This window comes from Pelmatolapia mariae, linkage group LG13 (genome assembly GCF_036321145.2).
Source record: "Pelmatolapia mariae isolate MD_Pm_ZW linkage group LG13, Pm_UMD_F_2, whole genome shotgun sequence".
NCBI classification, from domain to species: domain Eukaryota; kingdom Metazoa; phylum Chordata; class Actinopteri; order Cichliformes; family Cichlidae; genus Pelmatolapia; species Pelmatolapia mariae.
Window position 1 is genome coordinate 6501824 of NC_086238.1, and position 23791 is coordinate 6525614.

Consider the following 23791-nt stretch of genomic DNA (forward strand, 5'->3'; position numbering starts at 1 on the left):
AGCAAAAAAAAGTTTGCATTTGGGAAGCAGCGGCCAAATATTTTGTGTGTTTTACCTGGCAAATACCTTATCTAAAGAATCAAATACTGATTTGTAAAATATTTGCATTTCCAAAATTAATACAAATTACAAGAAAAATTACATCAATGCAAAACAGCTTTTAGTCCATACCAGTGTTTACAGCTTGTCACAGGCCCCCGCCATCCTGGTCACCCTTATTAGTCTCGTCTGTTATCAGATTAAGCACAGCAGAATGCTAACGCTGTCATTATGAGCATCCTCTATCAGAGGCTCTTAAAGCAGCTGAAGAGACATCCAGCATTGATTCAACAAGATGCTTATTTTCCCTTTCGTGACAGTTGTTAATGTTGTTGTTGCATAAGAGTGTTAACAGCTGGAATTTTTTTCCGATCGGTTTCCAAAGCAGGAAGAATGGTCGTGGATATAAGCTTGCTTAAATCAGGCTCTCCAGATTCAGACTCACAAGTTTCTAATCCCTGTTTTTTGGGGGGGTTTTTTGCTTTTGGATGGAATGATGAGCTAATATTCATGTTATCAGTGTACTGGGGTGGTGAAAAGGATGCAGTGCTTAGTGAATTTTAATTATCTGTCTGTCTTTTAAAATGTGGTGTGGATAGGAAAGCTTCAACAATGCTTTCCACACCCTAATTTCACAGTGGGGTTATCATCGTATAATACTGTTTGCACCGTGTACAATCTGTAATGGGCTTTTTTCTTCTTTTTTCAAATGGACCAGCTTTTATAGGTTTGAGGAAATTTTACATAAAACTCAACAGGGCTCAGAGGGCATTCACCATATGGTTGCTTTTTTTTGACGTAATGGGTTTAGACCTCCATTTAGTTGCAGTTACGTTCTTGATTCATTATAACTTATCATAAATGATTACCATTATGGTTTTCTAAAGCCCAACTGTCCAGACAGCGATATTTACTGTGCGATAAGTTTACCATTCATTTTTTTTAGTTATTGAATTTGGTTCTAATGTTCAAAACTGCAAAGTCACTTTTTGAATACATTATACTTCAGCTGTCCATTCAGAAATAAATGTTGAAATGTTTCGGACACTTTTTTGTCGTCATTGCACCGAGGTCAGCGTTTTTGACTGAACTATAAGTCACGGCGACTCTACCGCTGCAGATGTTTCTGACCCAGATTTACACAGACTGCAGCAGATCCATCTTGAGAACGTTGGCCGAAATGCATCATTAAACCTTCCCTGTATTCCCAAATGACAGAGGAACATGAGAATTCTCCTTGGATAGGAGATATGTATTTTGCATTAACAGAACTGCCACAGCTTGGAGGACTTGCAGATGTGCTGGAGAGACTTCAGGCCTGACTTGCTCTGGTGGTTGGCTCTGCGCTTCTCTCCTGCTTACTGTATCAGCTGAGGGAGTTTCTTGGCATTTTCACCTGCTTGGAAATTTACTTTAACTCAAACACCACTGCTTTTCTAAGTCCTTAGTCTGTTTACACCCAATGTTTGGGATTTTTAAAGTTTTCATGTACCATTTCCAAGGCCGGGCATTTACAGTATGCTGACAGACAAAAGTCGTAAGTGTGAATGTTATTTTAAGAAGTGCAAAACCAACATCAGTCAATCCAGGTGTGGTATGAAATGCTCCATTAATGGCTACTGTAAAATGCCCAAATATTTTCACTATATCCATCAATTTGTTACACGGAAGCTGTGTCCAATCTCCAGGATTATAGAAAATTGCTTGGAACATTTTTATACCATTCTTGCAAATCAGCAGTATCGCTATGCATGCCAAACACAATATGCAAAGAAATGGAGATCCACCATAAACACTTCACTTAGTGCAGATACGGTAACATTTTGAGGACTGGATAATCTGTGTGTGATTTGGCTGCGTTAGGTTGGATTGTACGTTTAAAAACTGAGTGACTCTGTGTGGTTTTGATAAATTTATTTTTCTCTTTTCTCTGTCTCATTCTAGCTGCCTCTGAGGGGAGAGTCAACGGCGGGGAGGATTTCTTTCAGAAGGTGAGTGTGTAGTCTGCACTTGGATAATGTTTGCTTTGTCTCTGGGTTGTTTTCAAGCCCACTGAGCAGCACTTCACTCGTTGGCAATGGAGCAGATGCTCAGGTGCTCCTTCAGTCAGTCCTAATTACAAATGTAACCAAATAAAAACAATGGAACTACACTGACGTTAAACCACTCCAGGGCTCTGACACTATAACACAGCTGACACAACGGTGGGTGGGTGGTGGTGGAGGGGGGGGTGTTCTCAGTTACATAATGTACCATAATATACCAGCTTATCTAAAGTTTAAAAACCCTAATCCGGCCAAGCAGTGCATCACTGACTTTTCTGTGTGAGCAATTTAATGAAATGTCCTCAAGCTTCACTACGTTCAATGAAATGAGGATTTGCCTCAGTGAGTTTAAATATTCCTGAATGGGTGACAACTTGCTCACATTCTCGTACTGGTACTTGGGGAACAGTCAAGTGTGACACTGTGGCTGTATAGCTTAGTTCTTTATTAATTAATGCTCTTTCATACCAGTACAATTGTTTATTAATTGCAAACTCTCAAGTGAAACCATTTCTGACTATTCAGTAATGTGACTTTCTCCTGGTTTTATTTCTGCAACCTATCCTGACAAGGGCTTGGCAATGTAAACTTAATCACCATGAAGAATTAACAAAAGACTAATCAAAGTAGACTGAGTTGGTTGAGTTACTGAGATACAATATGGTGCAAAAGTTTTGAGCCACCCCTAATTTCAGACTTTCTTGCACTCTGTTAGCAGTAGAACCACAAAGGGGGTCATTTTCACTCCATGGCATTTAAAAAAATATATATATGGAAATTGGTTAATATATAACAAATAGTGAATTTTAGGATGTGTTAAAAATAAAAATGAAAAAATAATAAATAAATAAACATAACCGTTTATACCTAGAACAAATGAGGAGGTAATTTAGACCCAATAGAAATTAATGTAAAACAATATTGTACATGCCAGGTTGCCTAGCAACATTTACTGTTTATACACTTTTTGATATGAAGCCTGCTATAACTTAAATCTAGCGAGATGTAATTAATCAATAAATGTATAGGGGACTATAGTCAGATAAAAGAGTAGTAGTTACTGCAGGGCCAAATGTGTCATGTATGGGATTTTGAGCTGAAGCAGAGCCACTCAGAGCACGGAGTGTGTGACCGAACGTGTGGAGAACCGGGCAAGTTGTTGGTTTTATAGAGCAGCAGGGGAACTGCAGCTGAACTGAGCAGAGAGTCCAGAGTGTGGGGAACAAATTGTGCAAATAAAGAGTGAAATCAAGAGCAGAAAAGTTTTGGAGCTGCGGAGGTGAATATCTACAGACTGAGGCAGAGCAGTGAGGACACTGGATGAGAGGCTGCAGTTTCAGTGATTAGAGGCAGTTGTGGATGAGATGTTAAACTTTCACTGTTAACTGTTGATAATGTGTTCACGCATCAACAAATCACACCAACACTTGCCATTTATAAAACCAACAAAATCTCTTAAATCTTTTTACAGTCAGATCTTACTTAATTTTCAACTAATTTATCTAATTTTAGTAGCATAACATCTTCAAGAAATGACATTGCCATTGCTGTTGTTGTTTCAGGACGTGGTCAACATTCCTCTTTGCGGTGGTTTTAGGGAGTCTGGTCTTGGCTTTCTGAAGGCCTGAGCCTTTTGTTTGTTTGTTTTTTGACGTTGGCTGCTTTTTCACTCATTTTCAGTCCAGTATTTGAACCTGAGAATTTATAGTGGAATCTTCTTTTGTTCAGGCTTTACAGGGGATTTATGATTCTCTGGTCTCCCCGTTCTCTCCGGGTACCCCAGCTTTCTCCCACAGTCCAAAGACATGCAGTTAGTTGGGTTAGGTATCTAACAGCGATCTGTCCAGGGTGTACCCAGCTCTCGACCTATGGTAGCTGGGATAGGCTACAGCGACCCTGACAAGGATAAGCAGAAGAGAATGGCTGTATGGATGTTAAATCTACACAGTGGCTACGTTCTAACCATAAACCCGTACGAAACTCTACACCATAACCTATGATGTAACTGTAAACTCCCTGGAAAATTAACTAGATTGGGCGTTGACACAGCCCACAATTATTGTCACTGCTGCTTTTTGTCCTGCAGTTTTTGATTATCAGTGAGAGAGTAATAATCATAGCCTCAATATAAGGACTCACAGATGTCAGCTAAGTCCTGGAGGGAGATTGCCCAAACTATTGGAATGGATGTGAGGGAATGTACAAAGACAGAAAAACGTGAGGGACACATGTGTTTGCTTCCAAAAAAATGAAAGACCACAACAAAGACTGGGGACACTAACATATAACAAGCAACTTAGCAAAGAACCCATTTTAAATTGCATTTTTGGGCATTTTGTTACTAGCAGCCTCTCACAAAAACATGTAAATTGTTCCCACTTCTTTAGCTGAATCTATGAAAAATGCTAAAGATAAGGTGATTCCCAACAAGCAATCATCCAAAAGCTTGGCATATCTCTGTACTGTATTGTTAATTAAAGATGAGGGAACTGGACAAGTGAAGGACAAAAGAAGTGGCTAGGAAAAATCTAAAGAGACATGATAGAGGACCTGATGGATGCATGTGGACCTTCAGTAGATAAATCTAATATTTGTTGAAGCCCTATCAGAAATGTGTCAACAAATGGGTGGTTGTCAAAAAGGAAGAGAAATGGTGATAAGGCTGCTATATGCCACATTATCCTAGAACATTAAAGAAGCAGTGTAGGATTATGCTGACAGGGATTGGGGGGGAAAAGGCAGCCAACATCCAACAAAAGAGCTTTGAACGTCCTTTAATAAGCCCAGAAAACTTTTTGTTAAGACTCTTTGCATAAATTATAAGAAAGCTTACCTAAACCAAAGGCGATCATACCCAATATTGACTTTAAAGCTTATTACAATTGCACCAATAATTGCAATAACTGTCCCTTCTAAGTCAGTTGTTTATATGCATGATTTACTCTTTGTCCTCCTCATGTTAAGAATGATGTAAAATGATATTAAAAGTAATTAAAATAAAACAAAATTCTATTGATCAACAATTCACAATACTAAAAATTCAGCTTACGGCTTAAATTTATAGATTTTCTATAACCTGTCTGCATGCATATGTCACAAGAGAAAAGACGGTGCAGATGCTGACTAAGATCACAACATTGTGTGTCGGGCAAAGCTATGTTTCAACTCATGTTTTGGGAGTAAAAATTGTCTGTCATCAGACCCTATAACATTAGTCATTGCGACAAAGCATTTATAGCTTTTTATTTTTCTAAAAAAAAAAAAAAATGTTGGGGTGGTTATGTCTTTTCCGTCTGTGCTTCAGTTCTAAAAGCAGCAGATCAACAGTCTTGCATGTAAAGATCTGATGTTCCTAAGGTCTTGGCAGAGTGGTGCCTTTGGCCTTGAAGTGAATGCGACTTTTCCAAAGGGGTATTTTAGCAACTTGAAGTGCAAGACTGAGTTCTTTGTGTAAAACTACCTATATAAGCTTTAAACATTAAATTACACAATGACGTTTTATGCAGGCAAGTTGGGAAGAAAATAATTAACCAAGACACTGTAAAGTGAGTTTTAATACAGTCAAAGTTAAAACCTGAAGCATCATCTGCAGATGCAGAGAGGTCGCACTTGGCCTCTCAGTTATTAGGCGCATTGCATGAAATGAATAGTGAGGCTTCTGCAACACACTGTATCATTACTGTGTGTTATAGTCAGCTGGTGTTAAAAAACAAAACAAAAACAAATGCTGTACATAACTATGATTAATGGAGTGGTATGTGGATTTGTGTAGTGTTTCGTATCATAAATGAAACTGTCTTAAACGTAATCGAGATTGCTCATTGCATACAGTCTAATCACACTGACAACAGTGAGACTTAACAGTTGACCCAAATTGAATTTCCATGTCAGATCTTACAAAGTGTCTCAGTAGTATATTGTGGTTTCCTTAATTTATTTCAAGTGGATTGATTTTTGTTTAAAACTCAGCTTCCTCATTATATTAAATCTCCCTCTATACTATGTTAATGGGCTGTAATGAAATAAATGATGGACAGCGGTTTGCTTTAGCATTCCTCCTTTGTCTATTTTCCGTTTTTGGTTTTGGAGGTTAGGAATCCGAGTTAAATGTCAAAGAAGGAGGCAATTTAACTGTCCCTGAAGCAGTTTTCAAAAACCAAGTAATGCAAACCAGGCGCCTTAAGATTTCCCTCGTCGGAATTTTAACAAGGACTCTCGATATAATGCACTCTAGCTCTTCCTTCACTTCTTTGGGCTTGGATAGAACGGCAGTGTTTAGGATATGCAGTCTAGATATCTACCTCAAAGCAGGTCTGGCAAAATACGCCTGGTGGTGTATTGACTTTGCCAGCCATGGCTTTAAAAGTTCTTGACTTGAATATTGTCACAGCTTGTTCAAAGAAACAGTGGTTACTAGAGGTTAAATTGACAATTAAAAATTAGTGTGCAGCTGTTTGAGTTGGCAGTCTGGTAAGAAGCAGTAAAGTGCTAAAGTCATGTTTTTATTGTAGAATTTCCATTTGGACAGCTCTGTATAGTTTCCCCTCTGATAGCGTGATCACCATACATGCCCAATTTGAGTCGGGAAAATAAACACACTGTGTAACTGTGGATTGTTGAAAGAAAATGGATGAGGTGTGTGAAATACCTTGAAGTTGATGAAAATGGAAACTCTTAGTTGGACCGCTTCCTGCCCTTCCAACACACCCATGAACCGCACACACTCAGTGGGACTAATAAGGCACATGCGAAGAAAGTCTCTCCCACACATAAGAAAGCATATAGTCATTTTTGACGCACGGATTCTTACACTCTGAGTGTTGGGAATTAGATTTTGTAGTTGCCTCAGCAGTTGAGATTTTTAGAGTTCAGTCTCTGGCAAGAGCAGCACAAAATGATCCACCCCCGCACTTTCTTCCCAGGCCTGCCTGCTGCAGTTGATCAAACCCTCTTACTCACTGTCTGCTGGACTTCCTTTGAGCTCAGTGCAACTTTTTGTCATAGAGTCCAAAACAGCCCACCCTCTTCATGTTGTCAATAAAATAGTGGAGAAGATGGCAGACAAAGTTGGACAACAGGAGGGTTGCACCAGTCGTGAAGTTAGCCGTGTAAAGTTCCCTGCAGCTCCTGTGAGGGAATCTTACCAGCTATGTCCCTTTTCTCTTTTCACCCTGTTTTTGGCATCACTCACTCATGTTTTTCCCCTCTCGCACATCTCTTTCTGCCTCTTCCCTGCTGTTGTTCCAATGTTATTAGGTCTTTGCACTCTATTAATCCATTAATGTTTCCTTGTTATCATTCTGGTGTAAGCAGGGGATTTCTCTCCAAATAATGTTCTTGATTGTTTAACAGAAAGCATGCGTCAGTGAACAGTTCATCATATTGTTATGCAGTAAAAATTTTGCGCTGTAAACTGTTGGGAGTGTTGCATCACTCTAAGCTCTATGGAGAGGTGTGTAGAGGTTGAGTCGTGGGGCAACCAAAGACGATAACACTACGCACCACAGAAGAGCTTTGAGTGGATTTGAGTTGGGAGAAGCCTTTTGAACCTCTATCCAGTTCCTCCCCAGTCCTGCTTCTGTCTCCATCCCAGAGGTTGTGGTTCTCTAAATAATGCCAAGCAGGATATTTAAGTGCCAGTGTTCTCTACATCTGATGCCAGATTTCATTTACACTGACGCATTTTGCATTCCGCTGCGCTGACAAGGAAAAAACATGAAAAATTAAGACTGTCAGGGTGAAATATTTGGTTGGCATACGTCTGTGAGACGTTGAAATAACTAGGTCAGTATGAGTGGCATCAAAACATACATAAACAAATGTTTGTGTTCAGTCAAGCAGTTTGAATTATCATGCGTCATCCATTAAAGTGTGTATGTGTATGTGTTGCCCAGAGGAGTAACGGTGCTGCAACTTAGCACTCTGTTAACATGAACTCAGCTATGACTGTTGAGCCTCACGGGAACGGTTCAGTCAGTGCTGTCATCTTCAAGTTCTGCTGTTTTCTCAGTCTCGTAACTCTGACACCTCCCCCCAGAAACCCTCTGTCATCCCTGCAAACACACACACTCAATCGCACATATTCCAGCTGAATCAACAGCTGCACCATTGCAGCGAGATCCAGGAAACATGCCTCTACAATGTCGACTGCTGCTGTGCAATACATACTAACGCAGTCACGTGTTTTAAATGGATGTGCCATCTTTGAGGACATTTACTTAATGATATCCTGTGTTATGTTACGCACACATCTGCACGTACAGCTGCAAACCACCAAGAGCTGATCATGTCAAGGTCGTGCCATGAAATGTTGTTGGAGCCACAGTCATTTTTGTATTCATTTCAGAAAGGCAGAATAGAGTGGCTGGAATGGTAAATATATAGGTTACTTAAATTTGTGCAAATATCTTGACCCATTTGAGAGGCATTTGCTAGCCCCTTCATAAATAAACACCATCCACCCTTTAAAATGGTGTGTGGTCTGCCAGAAATCAGTCCCATCTGCTGGACCCTGCCAAGAACAGCAACGCTGGACAGGAAACAGGTTTCTCTGAACAAAGCCCTTTTTACAGAAAAAGTTAGGGTATAAGCCATAATGTCTTCTTTTCTTTTTTTTTTTTTAAATCATAAGCCTTCTACTTTCCTTATTTTCTGTGCTCCATTGTAGTTTCTGTGTAGCTTTAAGAGAGTGAAAAGTACATTTCCATTTACAGTGTCATTTTACTCGCTATCAGTCATCTGGCTTTAGTTCCACTATTGCCACTGCAGTTTCTGTTACCTCTGGGAGCTTGCTGCAGTCTTATGTTTCTTTCATATGTGCTTTTAAATTAAACGCCTTCATGACAAATCCAGACACGCATGTCATTGCCACAGGAGAGTGATTTGTAAGAGCAAAAGTTACAAAAATAAAACTTTTAAAATTAAAGGAAAAAGTTAAGGGAGAATTTCTCTTTATCGCCGGCGAACAGAATGTCCTTTAATGCTGCTTGTGATGCATCCAGCTGGTGTGAGCATGTGACTTCAGACTGCGAAGAAAAGTTTGCATTCAGCTACAGGGGTGTTTGTGATTTATTGTCCTTTCTCACATATACCAGACGTCAGTGGGTGGGTGTCATGTTGTAAATTAGCTGCTTGTGCCCGAGGCTAGTTTGAAACTCACTAACATAAAACTTTTCAGATTTTGGTTTCAGGCTTGACTTACACTCTGTGTAAAACCATTTTGAGTGAATACATGGATAATGTTGTTACAGCACTTGTAAAAAATACTGCATCAAAGAGGAATGGGGAGGTCTCCAGTAAGACAGTAATGGGTGATCATTAGCAGCATGCTAAAGGCCGGATCTGTTTCCAGCTTAGTCCCTTTAATGATACCAGAATAAATTCCTTACAGAAATAGTTGAGCAAGATTATCTGAAAAGAATTTGCCTTTATTTTCATTGCACAACATGTACATTGCACTCAGTAGACACTGCAAGTAATCGCAGAACCACGAGAAGGATAAATCACAAGGAGGACTGAAAGCTTAATTTTTTTACCCTTAGATGATGATAATTCTAAAAAGATATGCAACTTGGGTCAAGAGTTTAAGAGGGAGGGAAGAATATAACAATACATCAGTAAGTTTTTATTGAGTTTTTCTTTTTGTTTTGTTTTTCTTGAGGAATGCAGACACTTGTGAGAGGAAACTTTACTTACCTTTAAAAGGAGCCTATAAAATAAACCCATAGATGCCATTGCTTAATAAAAGTTAAAATTCTGACTTCAGGGTACTAGGTTTTCACATTTTTATGTGTGAAGGTGTAGGAAATCAGTGAGGCCTGAAAGGGGCCGTCAACCCTCATCAGCTTAGAATATACAGCTCAGCTGTAGCGTAAAGCGAAACACACATCAGGCGTTTGGAAGCTGGCTCTCTGTTTTACAGGTGTGTGTGACTGGCTGTGGATAAGCTGTCAAACTATGTTGTTGATGATTTCAAGAAAAACCCTCCAACATGTAGAAAAGCAGATGGAGGAGTTTATGAGCTTCCCTTTCTGATTTGTGCCTCAGTTAGCAATACAAGCTGTACTTTTGTCTTTAAAAAAAGAACTGGCAGATATAATTTAATAATCTTTGAGGGGACAATGAAAGCTGTGAATAGTTGTAGCAGTACTAATAAGCCTAACATCTAATTTGACTAGGGAGCACTGATGGATCTTAATGCACCCTTTCTCCCATTTGAATTACAATATGTGGCTTATGGCTTAATGCACTGGACCACTAAGGAATATTAAGTGGCAGCCCCTGCTCATGTAATGTGTTGAAGCGGGCCTCTGGTGCTTGATCACGTAGCTGAAACAGAGAATTTCATATCTTCTCCATCCCGAAAACACAAACCCCTGGAAACTATTAAAACAAACATAAGACCACGGGACATTTCTGAAAACAAGGATGGAGCACATTGAGGACAAAGCCATTAAGAGACAGAGAGAGCACATCTGATTTTCTTTCTTTTTTAAAAAAAATTTCCCCCTCCATTAATATCAAGTACTTCTCACAACTGGCAGTTCAAAAGGCAGCCGTTATAGATTTGTAGGCAGGAGGCCAAGCAAGGTAACTTCCTCCTGGTGGAGAAAACATTAGGAGTGAATGTTGGCAGCCTCTTGACAGCTCATTGTACTTTCTTTTGCTACCTGCTGTCCCCCCTTCTCCAGTGATATATATAAATCGATCATCATACATTGATATTGCCTATTTTCCACGCTTGCTGCCAAAACAGTCTTCATCCATTGATCCATGGACATAATCATGGACTTTTGAGGGTATCCTAGTGCTGTCTGCCACCACAACATTAGCAGAGGAATTTTTTTGCTTTATTGGCATGTTCCTAAGGAGTTTTTATGGAGTCGTAGGATGCATTAGCCTGCTTATACATTGTCTATTTGTCTACTAGGTGCATGTCAAAGTAGCATTCATTTGAATGTCAGGACCAAACGATTGCTAGTATTCCGTTGTAACAAAAATATTACTGTTATTCCCTTTCACGTGAGTGTTTTTCTTGTTATAGCTGACCAGTTCTGTATACAGATTTGTCAAGGGGCATGTTATTGCAGTGCAAAGCCAAGTGACCTATAAGTTTAATCCTTTTTGTGTGTGTGTGTTGGGGTGGGAGGAGTTGGGCGTTGATCAGAATCTGAGCAGTTTTTAATTGAACTGAGTCGCAACTCCTTGTGTTTTCAAAAGTCACCCAAATTAGTGCTTGCTAATACAGCTGATCTAATTAAAATCTCCAAAAATCCACATAGTGTCTCACAGTGATCTATATAATAGTATAATTAGAAATAAATCACATGTACAAACTTAGAAGTTTAGTTCAGTATGTTGCTGTAAAACTATTGTAATTACTGCCAAGGCAGAAGTCTCAAAGTTCTAATTTAGTAGGTTTTTTTTGTCTGCTAATACACAACCAGTACTGATATCTGTGAAAATCTAATGCCAGCTCTCCTTCATTCTGTTTTAGATCATGGATGAGACCCAAACGCAGATTGCTTGGCCTTCTAAACTGAAAATTGGAGCAAAGTCGAAAAAAGGTGAGGTTTCCCTGCTTTTTATACCAAACTCTTCCTGTACTGTTGCTTGTGTGTAACTTACTTTTGGGGGGCTTAATGTTGAGCCTATAGGATGTATGGATATGACGAGCTCTATATGTTAACTTTGTTTTGGTTTTCCATCTGAAAAAAACAAACCCCAAAAAAAAAGGTTAATGGTTATGAGTCAGTTTGTTGTAACCAGAAAAATGTTCTTTGCAAACTCGGTGGGGTCGGATGGGCAAAAAGGGGAGTATTTCAAGATTGCACTAGCATTGGTTATTAAAAATTTAATTGAAAAGATGAAAGCATCGCATGTTTTCTGTCCCTCGCAAGGCAGTAACCTCATCTTCATGGAGGAATTTTTTTCAGATTTTTGCTGCAGAGGTGGGAGTTGGTTGCCCACGCATTTATTGCCGAAGTTGTTCCAGCGCTCTGTTACCAATAAAACATTATCACGGTTATTTAAAGCTCTTCCGGGAGGGAGTGAGGCCAGGATTGAGGAGAGGGGAGGGCGAGGAGTTGGTGTAGCGATGCCCACTTTGGCAGTTCTCCTGAGGAAAACAATGTGCATCTTCAAGCCAGATGTGCAATCCAGTGACATTATGTAACTTCCTCAGTCATTCTTTACGGATAAAAAGTTGATGCAAACACATCAGAATATTAAACACTTTTCCCTCTGGCTGTTTAATCAGCTGTAGGTTCTACGCAGTTCATTCGCACACAACCATCCATTCACCCCAAGTATTAGTTCATTCAGAAAACCTGCCTTTGACGGCACCTGGGAATGATGATGTGTACAAAAAATTTTTAAGTTTTTGGCGGATGATGTTAGATTTTCCCCCAGTGTTGCGTAAACTGAAAGCAGCAGAGGGGAAGAGTGTTATATAATCACTTGGTTATCTTATGCATTTTTTGGGGGGGGGTTGAAACTGCCCATCTGCTTTAACCACCTGGATCCTGGAATTGAGGGGAGAGGAAAGGACAACATAGCAAAATAGAATTCATTTCACCTACCACATCAGCCATTCTGTAAACTTCAGGAAACAAGGAAAACACAGATGTTTATCCACCTTCCATTGAACACAAAATTAGTCCAACACAAAACTCACCTACTCTGCTCTTGACAGAAGATGACAGAGCAGATTATGTTCCGTTATTTTTATCTAAAATCACACTCTTTAATAGCATTAGCTTTCCTTGTTTCCCTGGAATTTTCATGTGCAGTCTGGAATTGATTACACTCGGTGGGATAGCAGCAGATGTGAGGGGATCTGTATGTTTTGTAACCTCTGCGTATGCCGAGCCGCACTTCATCAAAATGCCAGCTCCGCTGTTTCATTCATCACCTGCAGCTAGCCATCTCTACCGCCTGCATAGGTGCGATAAGGCAAGTTGGTAGCCTCTGGGACAAGCCGTCATCAGCACCTAGCCTGCAGTTTATCATAATGAGGAGCCATATCGCTCATGCACAAGACATGTACGTGTAGCAATTTAAGGACACCGGATTGGTCAGTGTTGGTTTATTGGCGTCTCAAAAAGTCTCATTTGTTTGTTTTTTTTCATTATAGATAATTATTTTAATGCTACTCCCAGTTGCCAGTTGTGTTTCACTGTTTCCGCAGATGTTTTGAATGAGGAACGCTAAGCCAACAGGATTTTAATTCTCTTCATTTGTGTGGTATTTTCTAATGCAGTCCTTCGCTGGAAAAATGCTTCAGCTTTGCCAGGCCAGAGCTCTGGGTCAAAAGGTTTCTTCTCTGTCAAGTGGAACTCTGTTACAATCTGTGTGACTGAAAACACTCACCTTGCGCAGCTACAGGTCTACTCTTGTTTTTGTTTGTTTTCATAGGTGTTGTGCGTGCCAAATTAGGACATAAGGTGTTCTTTTTTTATATATATATATATTCAACAATCATTCATCAAATAAAAAATGGAGGGGGGGGGGATGGAGCAAAAGCACAGAGCACACACCACTTCAAAAATGCGGGGGTGTTCTGCATCACGACTGCGGCACTCATTTAGGCTGGCTAATGTTTGCCAGATGTGCTGTGCAGGTTGGAGTGGGGACACTGAAAGGACCATACTCCCTCTAATGGTTACAGGAGGTAGTTGAGTGATTTCTGTTGTTCACAACAGCTGAATGATGGGAAAATTCCCTGGAACGGTGCTGAGGTTGTGATAGATCTCTGACCACTCTTTGTGCTCGTTTTTTTTTCTCTGTTTTGTTTTCCTGCCTGACTTCAGCTTTTTTTTTCTTTTTCTTTTTTTGTGAGTTCTTAACCCTCAAACAGTCTGTGAGCTGTTGTTCCTCCCTCCTGTGATGCAGCATCTTTTGGAGTCTTGAGGTTGTCCAACCCTTTTGGCACTCTTAACAAGATCTGTGCTTGTTTGTTGATGCATATCAAACTAATAACATTTGCTTCCTTTGTAAATACAAAAAAGAAACTACCGTGACTGTTTTCATTTCTATGCTTCTCATATCTGACCCATGCAGGACTTTTCACTCCTAAGCTCCTTGGAAGACTAAACACGCTAGCACGAGTTTCTCTAATGTCCCGGTGACTTTGTAACAATAAATCTGCTTCAACGAGTCCTGTCTGAGGACTACACTGTACATCTGTGATCCTGTGTTTGTGTGTACATGGTTAGGAGTGTTCCTGGAAGGGGGCTTTGTGGACTTCCTGCTGCTCGGTACAGTTAACACGTGGGCGATGGACCGTGGACGTGTAGTACATGAATGTGTGCACGTGAACACACTCGCACATATTTGTGTTTTTGCGTTTGCATTCTCCAGGGGTCCTGCATGCAGCAGTGCCAGATGTATTCTTACCCAATGCTACACAGACAAAACCATTAGCTGTGAAAAGTTTAGCTATGCAGTGTTTGTGCTGAGAAGCTGAGGAGGCACAGTTTATTCACTGCTTGGACATTTCTTGCACGATCTTTTTGTGGTTGCTGAGTGTATTTACTCAGAAATTTTAAATGCTTCAAAGTGGTGCGTTTATCACTAGTTTGCATTTGGGTAAACACCACTGGGTCTTGGAGTGACTGCTAATAAACACCAGAATACAGTCAGTGATCTGTGTTTAACAGTATTTGAGAAAGAAGTTGAAGGAGGATGACAGAATGAGGTTCAGAAAAGAGAAGGTGAGGGTGTCTGTCTTCTATTTAGACAAAATTGCAGCTCAAGATTTTGTTTTTTTGTTTTTTAACAGCTCATAGTTTCTTGAGATTGCCTGAGGTGCTCCTCTTCCCCAATCACCACATGACATTTGCTTGCCAATAAAAATGAGACTCGGCAGATATAAAAGCGGCAATTACTGTCACACAGCTTTTGTCCGACGCACTGTAATTTGTTGACAAGTGGAGACTTTTTGTGTCATATTTGGATTGAACTTGTCGCATTCTGCCTCTGCTCTTTGTCAGTACCAAGTCACGCACGCACATAGCATACTTCTACAGACGTTAAACACATGCCGTCCGCCTCGTTTTTAACGTCTGCCCGTCTCTTCTTTCCTTGCCAGATCCACACATCAAGGTGTGCGGGAAGAGGGAGAATGTAAGGGAAGCCAAAGACCGAATAATGTCTGTCCTCGATACAAAGGTAAAGAAAACACCTTTATCACAGTGATTAAAAAACACTTCCTTTGTGTGTAAACAGGCAGCTCTGTCCCAGTCTTCTGTTTCCTGCTGAAGGTGTTTCTCACTCATCTGTTATCAGGTTTATTTCACCTGAACTCTCCCACTGACCAAGTGACAGCAATCAACTTTTCACTAATCAATCCCAACACTCAAGTCTTGAGTTTCTCAGTTTTGCAGTGTTTGCATGCAGGCTTCGTTGCCATGACAGCACAAGAATTCACATAGTTGGGTGACTGGGCTCTAGCACACCCTAGGGGCAAGAAGTCGCTTGTGCACTTTGTACAGCAGCACACATGGAAGAGCTGCACCCAACTGGCATTGTTTATAGCATTTTATATGGTTTTGTCACGAAAAGGCCTTTTTCTTTCCCCCTGGAATACACAGAATTATTTCATAATTTTTATTTGTTTTATTCATTTTTGTAATAAACAGCATATTTTGTTGCTTTGATTCTGTTCTAAATGAGTGCAGCATGTGAGTGTGTTTTTTAAAGAGTTGAAAATTGTAAAAATAATGATTTTTTGACTGTTTAGATGGCGTAAAGGGTGACACATGTTCAACAGGCCTTTCAGTGAACCAGGATTTACAATCAGAGAAATAACAGGGGAATCAGGGAATCTTGGACCTCTTTGTTGTTTAATATTGTAAGGTATTTACTTTACAGTGTCTTAAAATGCCTAGAATATTGCTGGTAATTGGCAATCTATAAATACAACTAAAAGAAATTAAAACATCACCAAAAAAGTGAGAGGTCTATTAGCTTGGGGTTTTGTTTTTTTTGTTGAACACACAGTTGTACCTCGGGGAGATTATAAACTCCACAGTATGTACCAGATGGTTGCTTTACCCATGGGCCGGATGGGTGTATTTACTAGAAATATCTTTATTAGTGCAATGCTGTAAATGCAGTTTTGTTTTGCTTTTTTCCTTTAGTTTATGTACAATGTTCTGTACTTTTCTCACCTCACTGATATTTTTCAAGGGTTATCGGTCATCTTCTCAACCCCTATCGCTCTTTCTTCTCATTAGAGTAACAGGGTGACTCTGAAGATGGATGTTTCCCACACAGAGCATTCACACGTTATTGGCAAAGGAGGCAACAACATCAAGAGGGTGATGGAGGAGACGGGGTGTCACATCCATTTCCCAGACTCTAACAGGAACAACCAGGCAGAGAAAAGCAACCAGGTTTGAACCTTTTCTTTAATGTCTTGGATCACTGCACTGCATTCTGCTGCCCAGAGTGTTTCCTACCATCATCCCTTAAAAACTGATTTTCTTAGGTTTCAGGTTCTAAATAACTCTTTGATCCGTGTATGCAGCCCTCCAATCCATTTACTAGCTGTCACGGGGTCTCAGTCTGGACAGGTTGCAGAGAGTTGGTTCACTCGGGTGTTTTGATTGGCCAGCTCAGAGGAAGCCAGCATGTTTTGGCTGGCCTCACTAGAATAGCACTAGGATCCTGCTGTAATTACCATTAAAGTAAGAGGAGTTGAGGAGAGGTCCAAGCATTAGATATCTGCTCTACACCTGTGTATGAAAGAACTGACAAGTTCTTTATTTTCAAAGGTCTACTCACCTTACTCTTACGGTTTCTCTGTGGGCTTTGCATAAAACAGTTTGCACTTATTGCAGATGTAGATGGTTAAGCTACTCCCCTCAGAACTCTGTATCTTGTGCATTGCTCAATCCCCTCCAGTCTGATGATGCAAGTATGGGCTGATAAGCAGCAACACTCTCCTTTTAGGCCCTTTAAGCTGTGTCTGTTCTCCGGTTTCAAAAGCTTTCAGTCTGCAGCAAAACTTTGAGAGGGCAGGCATATTAACAGTACAGTTTTATTGATGAGCACACAGTATATTACTGTGAAACTCAATGAAGGGGCTACTTTTGATTCTCAGTAAAGCTGATGAGGTTCAGGATATTGTTGAATCACACTTAAGCTAAGCTTTTTTTTTATGTTAAAATCTACAGTGCAAGTGTATATTTGAAGATTTTCTTCATGTAGCAGAGGTGAATTAGATTGACCTGCTTTGTGTTGATTTAATGAACTTAAACTTTATATTTGTTTTGGCACAGTAGCTCTGTACCGTGCTTAAGGTCTTTCATGGATAGCGCTGCTGAGTCGTCTTTAGAGTGAGGAACGAGGATCAGAACGGAAAAAGCTAATGAGATCATTTATCACCCTTTTTCATTAGCCTTTAAGTTAAGTTAATCTGGCCTCTCTTTTTGGTGGTTATGCTTAAAAATTACTTGGTTAAATTTGCAGGGTTGTTTTTACATTCACAGTGAATTGCATCATTGAGTCGAGCAGATTCATGACACGGTTCAAAACATTGCCTGCAAAGATGTCACAATTACATGAAACCGTATGCAAAGTACCTGAGTCTTGTATTTATCTTGGAGTGCGGGGGAACTGGATGACTGATTTACATCATTTACTTTTTATTATGAACAGGTGTCCATCGCAGGGCAGCCAGGCGGGGTGGAGGCAGCTCGAGTAAAAATAAGGGTAAGTTGGAATTCAGCCACGTTTGTCTTTGAGGGATACTCCACCCATAATTTTGAGTATCAAAGGCACATTCCCTGCAGACTGTTAAATTTGCACTTTTAACCTCCGTGGAGCAGACCGACTGTGCTCAGTTTACATTTCTGAAAGTTGCCGCTGATTTTAGTGCTGACCAGTTTCTTTAAGAATAGATTTCAGTGTTATTTTGTAGTGCAGAGTTCAGCCAGATTGGACTGTTTTTAACAGTAAATCACAAGGCTACCTAATCCATCCCACTTGATGGTAGGATTGAGTTGTTGATTGGGAAATGTTGATTTCTCATGATGTAAAAAAATGGTGAGAATGAAGGATTTTGCTCAGCTGTACTAAGTAACAGAAACTGCAAGTACGAGTGTGTGTTTGAAATGATGTATAACAAATAATAAGAGTATTGCCCTAAATTTACCTCCACCTATGCCATTTCATGTTTTCTCTTTGCCTTTGGCCGCTCCACCTGAGTACATTTGACCTGGCAAAATTTCAGCTGGACTGCAATATCCAAGTGTCCATGTCTTGTTCCTCTGGTCAACTTGGTCTCTCCAGCTTGTGTCATCTGAAATACTGTGCTTACCAGCACCAGTATGTCCAGTACTATTCAATAATTACTTGACATGAAGTTAAAACAATTAAGGACAAAAGTTTAAGACAAGAAATAGTCACATAAACTAGATTTTTTTAAGAATATTCTAAAGAACATTTGAAAATGTGAAAATCATGACCATGCTCAAGAAAATGTCAAAATTAGGACAGTCGGGTCAAGTTGCTCACCTAATCCTTCAGTGGAAAAGCTCCAACCTTTACAGTAGGTAAATATGTGGCCCAGGCATAGTTTCGACACTTCGTCTAAGCCACAAGCACCATTCCCGACTTATTCCCAGTCCTCTTCCCAAGAACAATTGTAAAATAAAAGCATGAGCAACACTCCCTCTGGCAAGTCTATCTCAAACCCATTTTCTAGCATTTTTTCCATCTTCAGTTTCATTCTGACGGGAAGCCCAACATTCAGCTTCATCTCTGAGAGCAAAAAGACCTCGTGTGCTTGTGTGACCTACTACATCTTTAGACTTTTACTGTATTTCAACACCACAGCAGTTGTCTAAAGTGAGCACATTCCTCCGCTATGAACTGACCAAAACTAACATGGCGATGTGTGCTTTTGAGAAAGACGGAGTGAGTGTGTGCTGGAGGGAAAAGACAGGAAGACAAGGTCACGCTGGATGTTGTTGCAGTGCGTATTGGCAAATGTCTGCATGCATGTACCCATATCTCTCCATGTTTAATGGGTGTTTTCATAAGCAACAAATCAAATCCCAGATCATCTGCTTTCTTTGCTATGGATGAGGGGAAAAGAATAATCAAACCGAACCATACCAGTGTTGTACAAAGAAGTTTATAAGCTGCAAAGAACCACAAAGATTTTTGTGTCCTCGAGAGAAGACGCAGTCAGCGGACAAGTGAGCTGAATAATAAGAGTTTCCTCTCCTGTCTGTCAGCTTGATTTCTTTCAGTGGAAACCTTGATACTTACCTAGTCCTGGAATAGCCGAACATATTGTATGTGCTGTCAACAGTGTTGTAAATTTGACATTCAGTTAAAGGCAGCTGTCGATGAAGAAGTGTTATAGTTTGTGCTTGGGCATGGCTAGCGATCAGACTACATGCGCCCACTTCTTAAAGCAGATTAGGACACGGTTCGCCTTACCGCACCGTGGCACAGAGCAGTCACGCTACTCAAACAGACGGGCACAGTACAGATCGCCTAGTGTGTGTAAACCTTTGCAGCTGGAAGCTTTCACAACTGAAAGCCTGAACATTGTATACATTTCATCTGGTCAGCGTTAGCTTCACACTGAAAATGTCAACGTACTTAAGATGTTTACGTGGTATACCTGCGTCCTGTAGTCATCACCGACTTGGATTGCATCTCACCAAACAGAATATTTATACAAAGCCTTGCACGTGCCATCAGAAGCTGTATCCCTGTTTTCCTGGAGACAAATCAATGGCTTGATTTAGTTTTGTTGACATCTTTTATAATGTGTTAAACTGCTACTGTAGTTACTTTATCTTGAGATGGAGTTTTTCCCCTCTCAACACCTCGCCCTGTCCCGCCTCTCTTATCCCCTCTGAAAATATCTCGAAGTGTCTACATTTGAATTTAGTTTTAGCCATTTGACTTTTTATATTGTTTATATTTTCATAATCTCCTCTCCCCAGTGCTCCTGTGGCTCATTTTTCCATTTCCAGCTCTGACAGTCTTCTATACTTCTTTTACTTGGTCAGAAAGTTGGATCAATATTAAAAAAAAATTCACAGTAGAGAGGGGGGAGAAAAAAGGGGGAAAAAATGAACCATGATTAAGTTTTTCTGGTATCAAGTATTTTTGTTGTGCCAGTGTTTATCTTTTCAGTTTCACATCAGTAATTCTGGTTTGGATTAAACTCAAAAGTCAGAAGGTCCAGACAAAACAAGCCAGGTGTGTAAGCACACTCAGACTGATTATTGAAAGGCTAATCTTTTTTTTTTTTTTTTTCCCTACATTCGGTGTGAAGTCAGCAGATAATTCATCACCCTGGCTCTTTTAAAATATAAAGGAAAACCATCCTCCACGTTTTCTAAAGCCCACTAAGTGCCAGAGCTTGTCTAATTTCTTAAAAGTTAATTGTTAAGATAACCTAAGATGCATTTCTGGGCTCACCCTCATCATCCTGTGCATGCCAAGTGGCATCGATCTTGAGGGAGGGGGAAAAAAAGTGGACTCGACAGTTCTTTCGAGTCTTTTTTTTTTTTTTTTAAAGTAAATTCCACAGTAACATGCATGAGGTTAGAGAGTTTACCTCAGTTTCTTGTCCTCCTACATAACTCCTACAGTTATGGTTGCTAGTTAGACAGAGTACTATCTTCTGGGTGGGCATTAGACCACATCCTCCCCAGTCGTCTTCTAAAACCAGAAGTGGCTGGTTTGTTCCTGCATTAGCAATGCAGCTAAGGGAGAATCATGTCCCTTAATCATTCAGACACACCGCAGTGGACCTACAAGGTCTGCTGTACTTCTGATGCCTTCTTGGGTGGAGATCTGTTTGACTCTGTAACAAGCCAGTTGTTGAGGTGATGGATTCTTGGGGGATTTAATGTGGCTTTCGGAGATGGAGCTGGCAGGTAGGTGATGAAAGGTTTAGCTAGTTGCGTTACTTCAAAGATATTTTCATTTTTCTTCATCCCTCACCCTTATGTCAGGACAAGTGAGGCCTTTGAACAGCACTTTCTGTTTGAATACATGTGAAACCCATATTTGCCAAGCTGTCCTTTTTGAAAAAAGCTGAACTCAGCTCCGCCGTGAAAATCAGACTATTCTTCATTCAGTTCTCGACTCCTGCTGGTCTGCTTGTCCTCCCTTGCATTTCCCTCAGTGCTGACCTAAATTTCTCGAGCCCTCGGAGAGCGAGTGCTGAAACGTGATATAAATGTAAGGCCAAGCGCATATGGGACTGATCAGGGATGCATTTCTTTGGTCAGAGCAATTCATGCTGCTTGCCCTTCACTGGCAGCCAAAACCATAGTGGCGCTCTGCCCAAGAGTCAGTGTTTGGATAAGTGTGTGTGTGTGTGTGTGTGTGTGTGTGTTCATTGTCTTTATGAGTGTGTACATGTGCATTCCCTTCAGTTTCTCTGTATAAGGGTGTGCCTGTGTGATTTATCTCTCTTGTATATATAAGCATGTGTTTGCATAAAGTAAAGTCTTCTTGTCAGCATCTATTTTCTTTGAATGAAGGCTGTGACACAAATGACAGGAACTGATATCTGTTGCTGGTCCTGTGGTTTAATTCGGTGACTTAATGTATGAGAGTGAACAGGCCATGGACCACTAATGTTTTAAATTTTAAACCATAGTTGGACGTTTTTGTGTAGCCATAATGATAAAATGATGAAGAATTTTATTTATTCTTTTTTTTTCTTCTTTTTTTTTAAACTTTTTTTTACCCTGTAGCATTTTGCTGCTTGCAGACTTTGTCCTTTTTTTCTATTCTTTTTTTTCTTTTTTTTGCTGCCGGTGCTACTCCACTTCATTTTGACTACCTTCCCCAGATTTATTTATTTGGCCTGACAGATTTACATACCAAGTGTTGCCACCTTCTGTTAAATGAAGGGTTGTTATGGCTGTGTGTCAATTCACATAAGTCTTCAGTATGTGAAGAAATCCCCCTTTTCCTTATGCGTTTTTACTTAATCGGTGTAAGTCACTAATGTTTTGACACAGGCTGCTATGCTCTCTCTGTCATAATTTTTTTTGAAGAGGGGGAAAAAATCTGGTTCCACATGTTTTATATTTTTTCCTACAGAAGCCATAACAGTTTAATAATAAGCTCTAACACTCTGCAGCATTTCAGCCGCCATCACTATGCTTCCACATGTTCGTAGACGATGGTTGTCGCTTCCTGTTAATACCTTCCCTTTCTCTGTCCTCCTCCTCCTTCCACCTGTCCCTTCACGTTACAGGAGCTGCTACCTCTTGTGCTGTCTTTCGAGCTCCCTGCCATCATGCAGTCTGACCCCAGCTCGCCCACTGTGCAGCACATCTCGCAGACCTACAACCTCACAGTCTCCTTCAAGCCCCCGACACGTCTCTATAGAGCCACAGGTGTTGTTCGCGGCTCACAGAATAATGCCAACGCAGTCAAGGTAAGAAGGATCTCACGGTTTGGAAGTGACTAATGGTCTGTGGCATTTGAGGGTTGTGTGAAACAGATGGTCAAGACTTTTTGTTACTTATTATTAAGAAAATTGTGGAGGGAAAAATGCACATTACAACTTCCCGGAGACTAAAGCGATAAAAAAGTACGACATTTTAAAACACATGAAATGCATGAAACCAGCAAATGCTTATATTTTATAGCCAGGAACCAGTGAATATTTGGCTGGTGACTCATTAGTCTGTTTTAAGCATTTCCTAATACTGCACCAGCTGTATTCATAATTTAAACTCTGTAACGTCACCTTTTTACTTTGTGGCAAAATTATGGAAAGGCCAAACAGCCCTTGTGTGTCCTGTAAAATATGCTTGAACTCTGACCTCTGTACTCCTTCTCAGTCATTTCAGTTCTGTAATATTTTAGTGAATCCCCACCCATTTACATGTTGAACCACACGCCTAAAAAAGGGTTTCCTGAGCCACGCGTTAAGGCCCACCAACACTTTCGGCATACCTCACTTTTCTCATATAAACCGCTTCATTACATTCGGCACCACAGGGGCAAGAGAGTGCTGAGAGATTTTTGGTCACTCAAACTGGACGGCTGCTAGTTTAGCTCTCCACTGCAGGGGAGACTGTATCCCACTACTGTATCAGCAAGTCCACAAGCTCCCCTCGAATGAAACTGTACTTTAAATTAGTCTGAGTTTCTTGCAGTTTTTTTCTGCTGCTTGTGTATGTTCGTAATCATACTGTATGTTTCCTATATATAAACATACAGAGATGTATTTCCTCAGCAGGCATCTGGCTTAGGATAGTGCCAGGGAGGTTTCTCATAAATCTCTGCCAAACAAATCATAGCCACCATTCCCCCACCCCACTACCAAGCTTTAGTTAACAACATGGAGTTAATTTTAGTCTGCCAACAGTTGCGTTTTGCATATGTGCATTTCTGCGTTCATTTATTCATGAGTGCCAGTGCACTTTTATTTGGATTTGTATGCTCGTGTGCATTTGTGTGTTCCTATGTACAGCACATGTGTTCATATGCAGAAACGTTGCCCCTGAGTTTGCGGTAGGTCTGAGGGGTCAGTCAGGACTGGGAAGCGTGCCAGATGAAAGCTGAGGGATCGAATATGTATGCTATGTTGTGTGGTGGCGTGAGACCCTTAGTGGTTTTGGCAATTCTTAAAGGTGCTCTATGGATTGTTGTCTTATGTTGGCCACAGTGTGCAGATTCCTGTAGAAGAGGGGAAATGACATACT

At 40.4% G+C, this 23791-nt stretch overlaps 1 protein-coding gene across 1 annotated transcript in view; it reads left to right on the plus strand.

The window, feature by feature from the left end:
- The window catches only part of LOC134639862 (protein bicaudal C homolog 1-like), a 57591-nt gene that overhangs the window by 13926 nt on the left and 19874 nt on the right, over positions 1-23791 (plus strand). Inside the window, exons 2-7 of the mRNA XM_063491356.1 lie at positions 1984-2030; positions 11581-11650; positions 15175-15254; positions 16322-16480; positions 17748-17801; positions 22333-22515. Of these exons, the coding sequence (XP_063347426.1) occupies positions 1984-2030; positions 11581-11650; positions 15175-15254; positions 16322-16480; positions 17748-17801; positions 22333-22515 (593 nt within the window). The remainder of the gene's footprint in view (positions 1-1983; positions 2031-11580; positions 11651-15174; positions 15255-16321; positions 16481-17747; positions 17802-22332; positions 22516-23791) is intronic.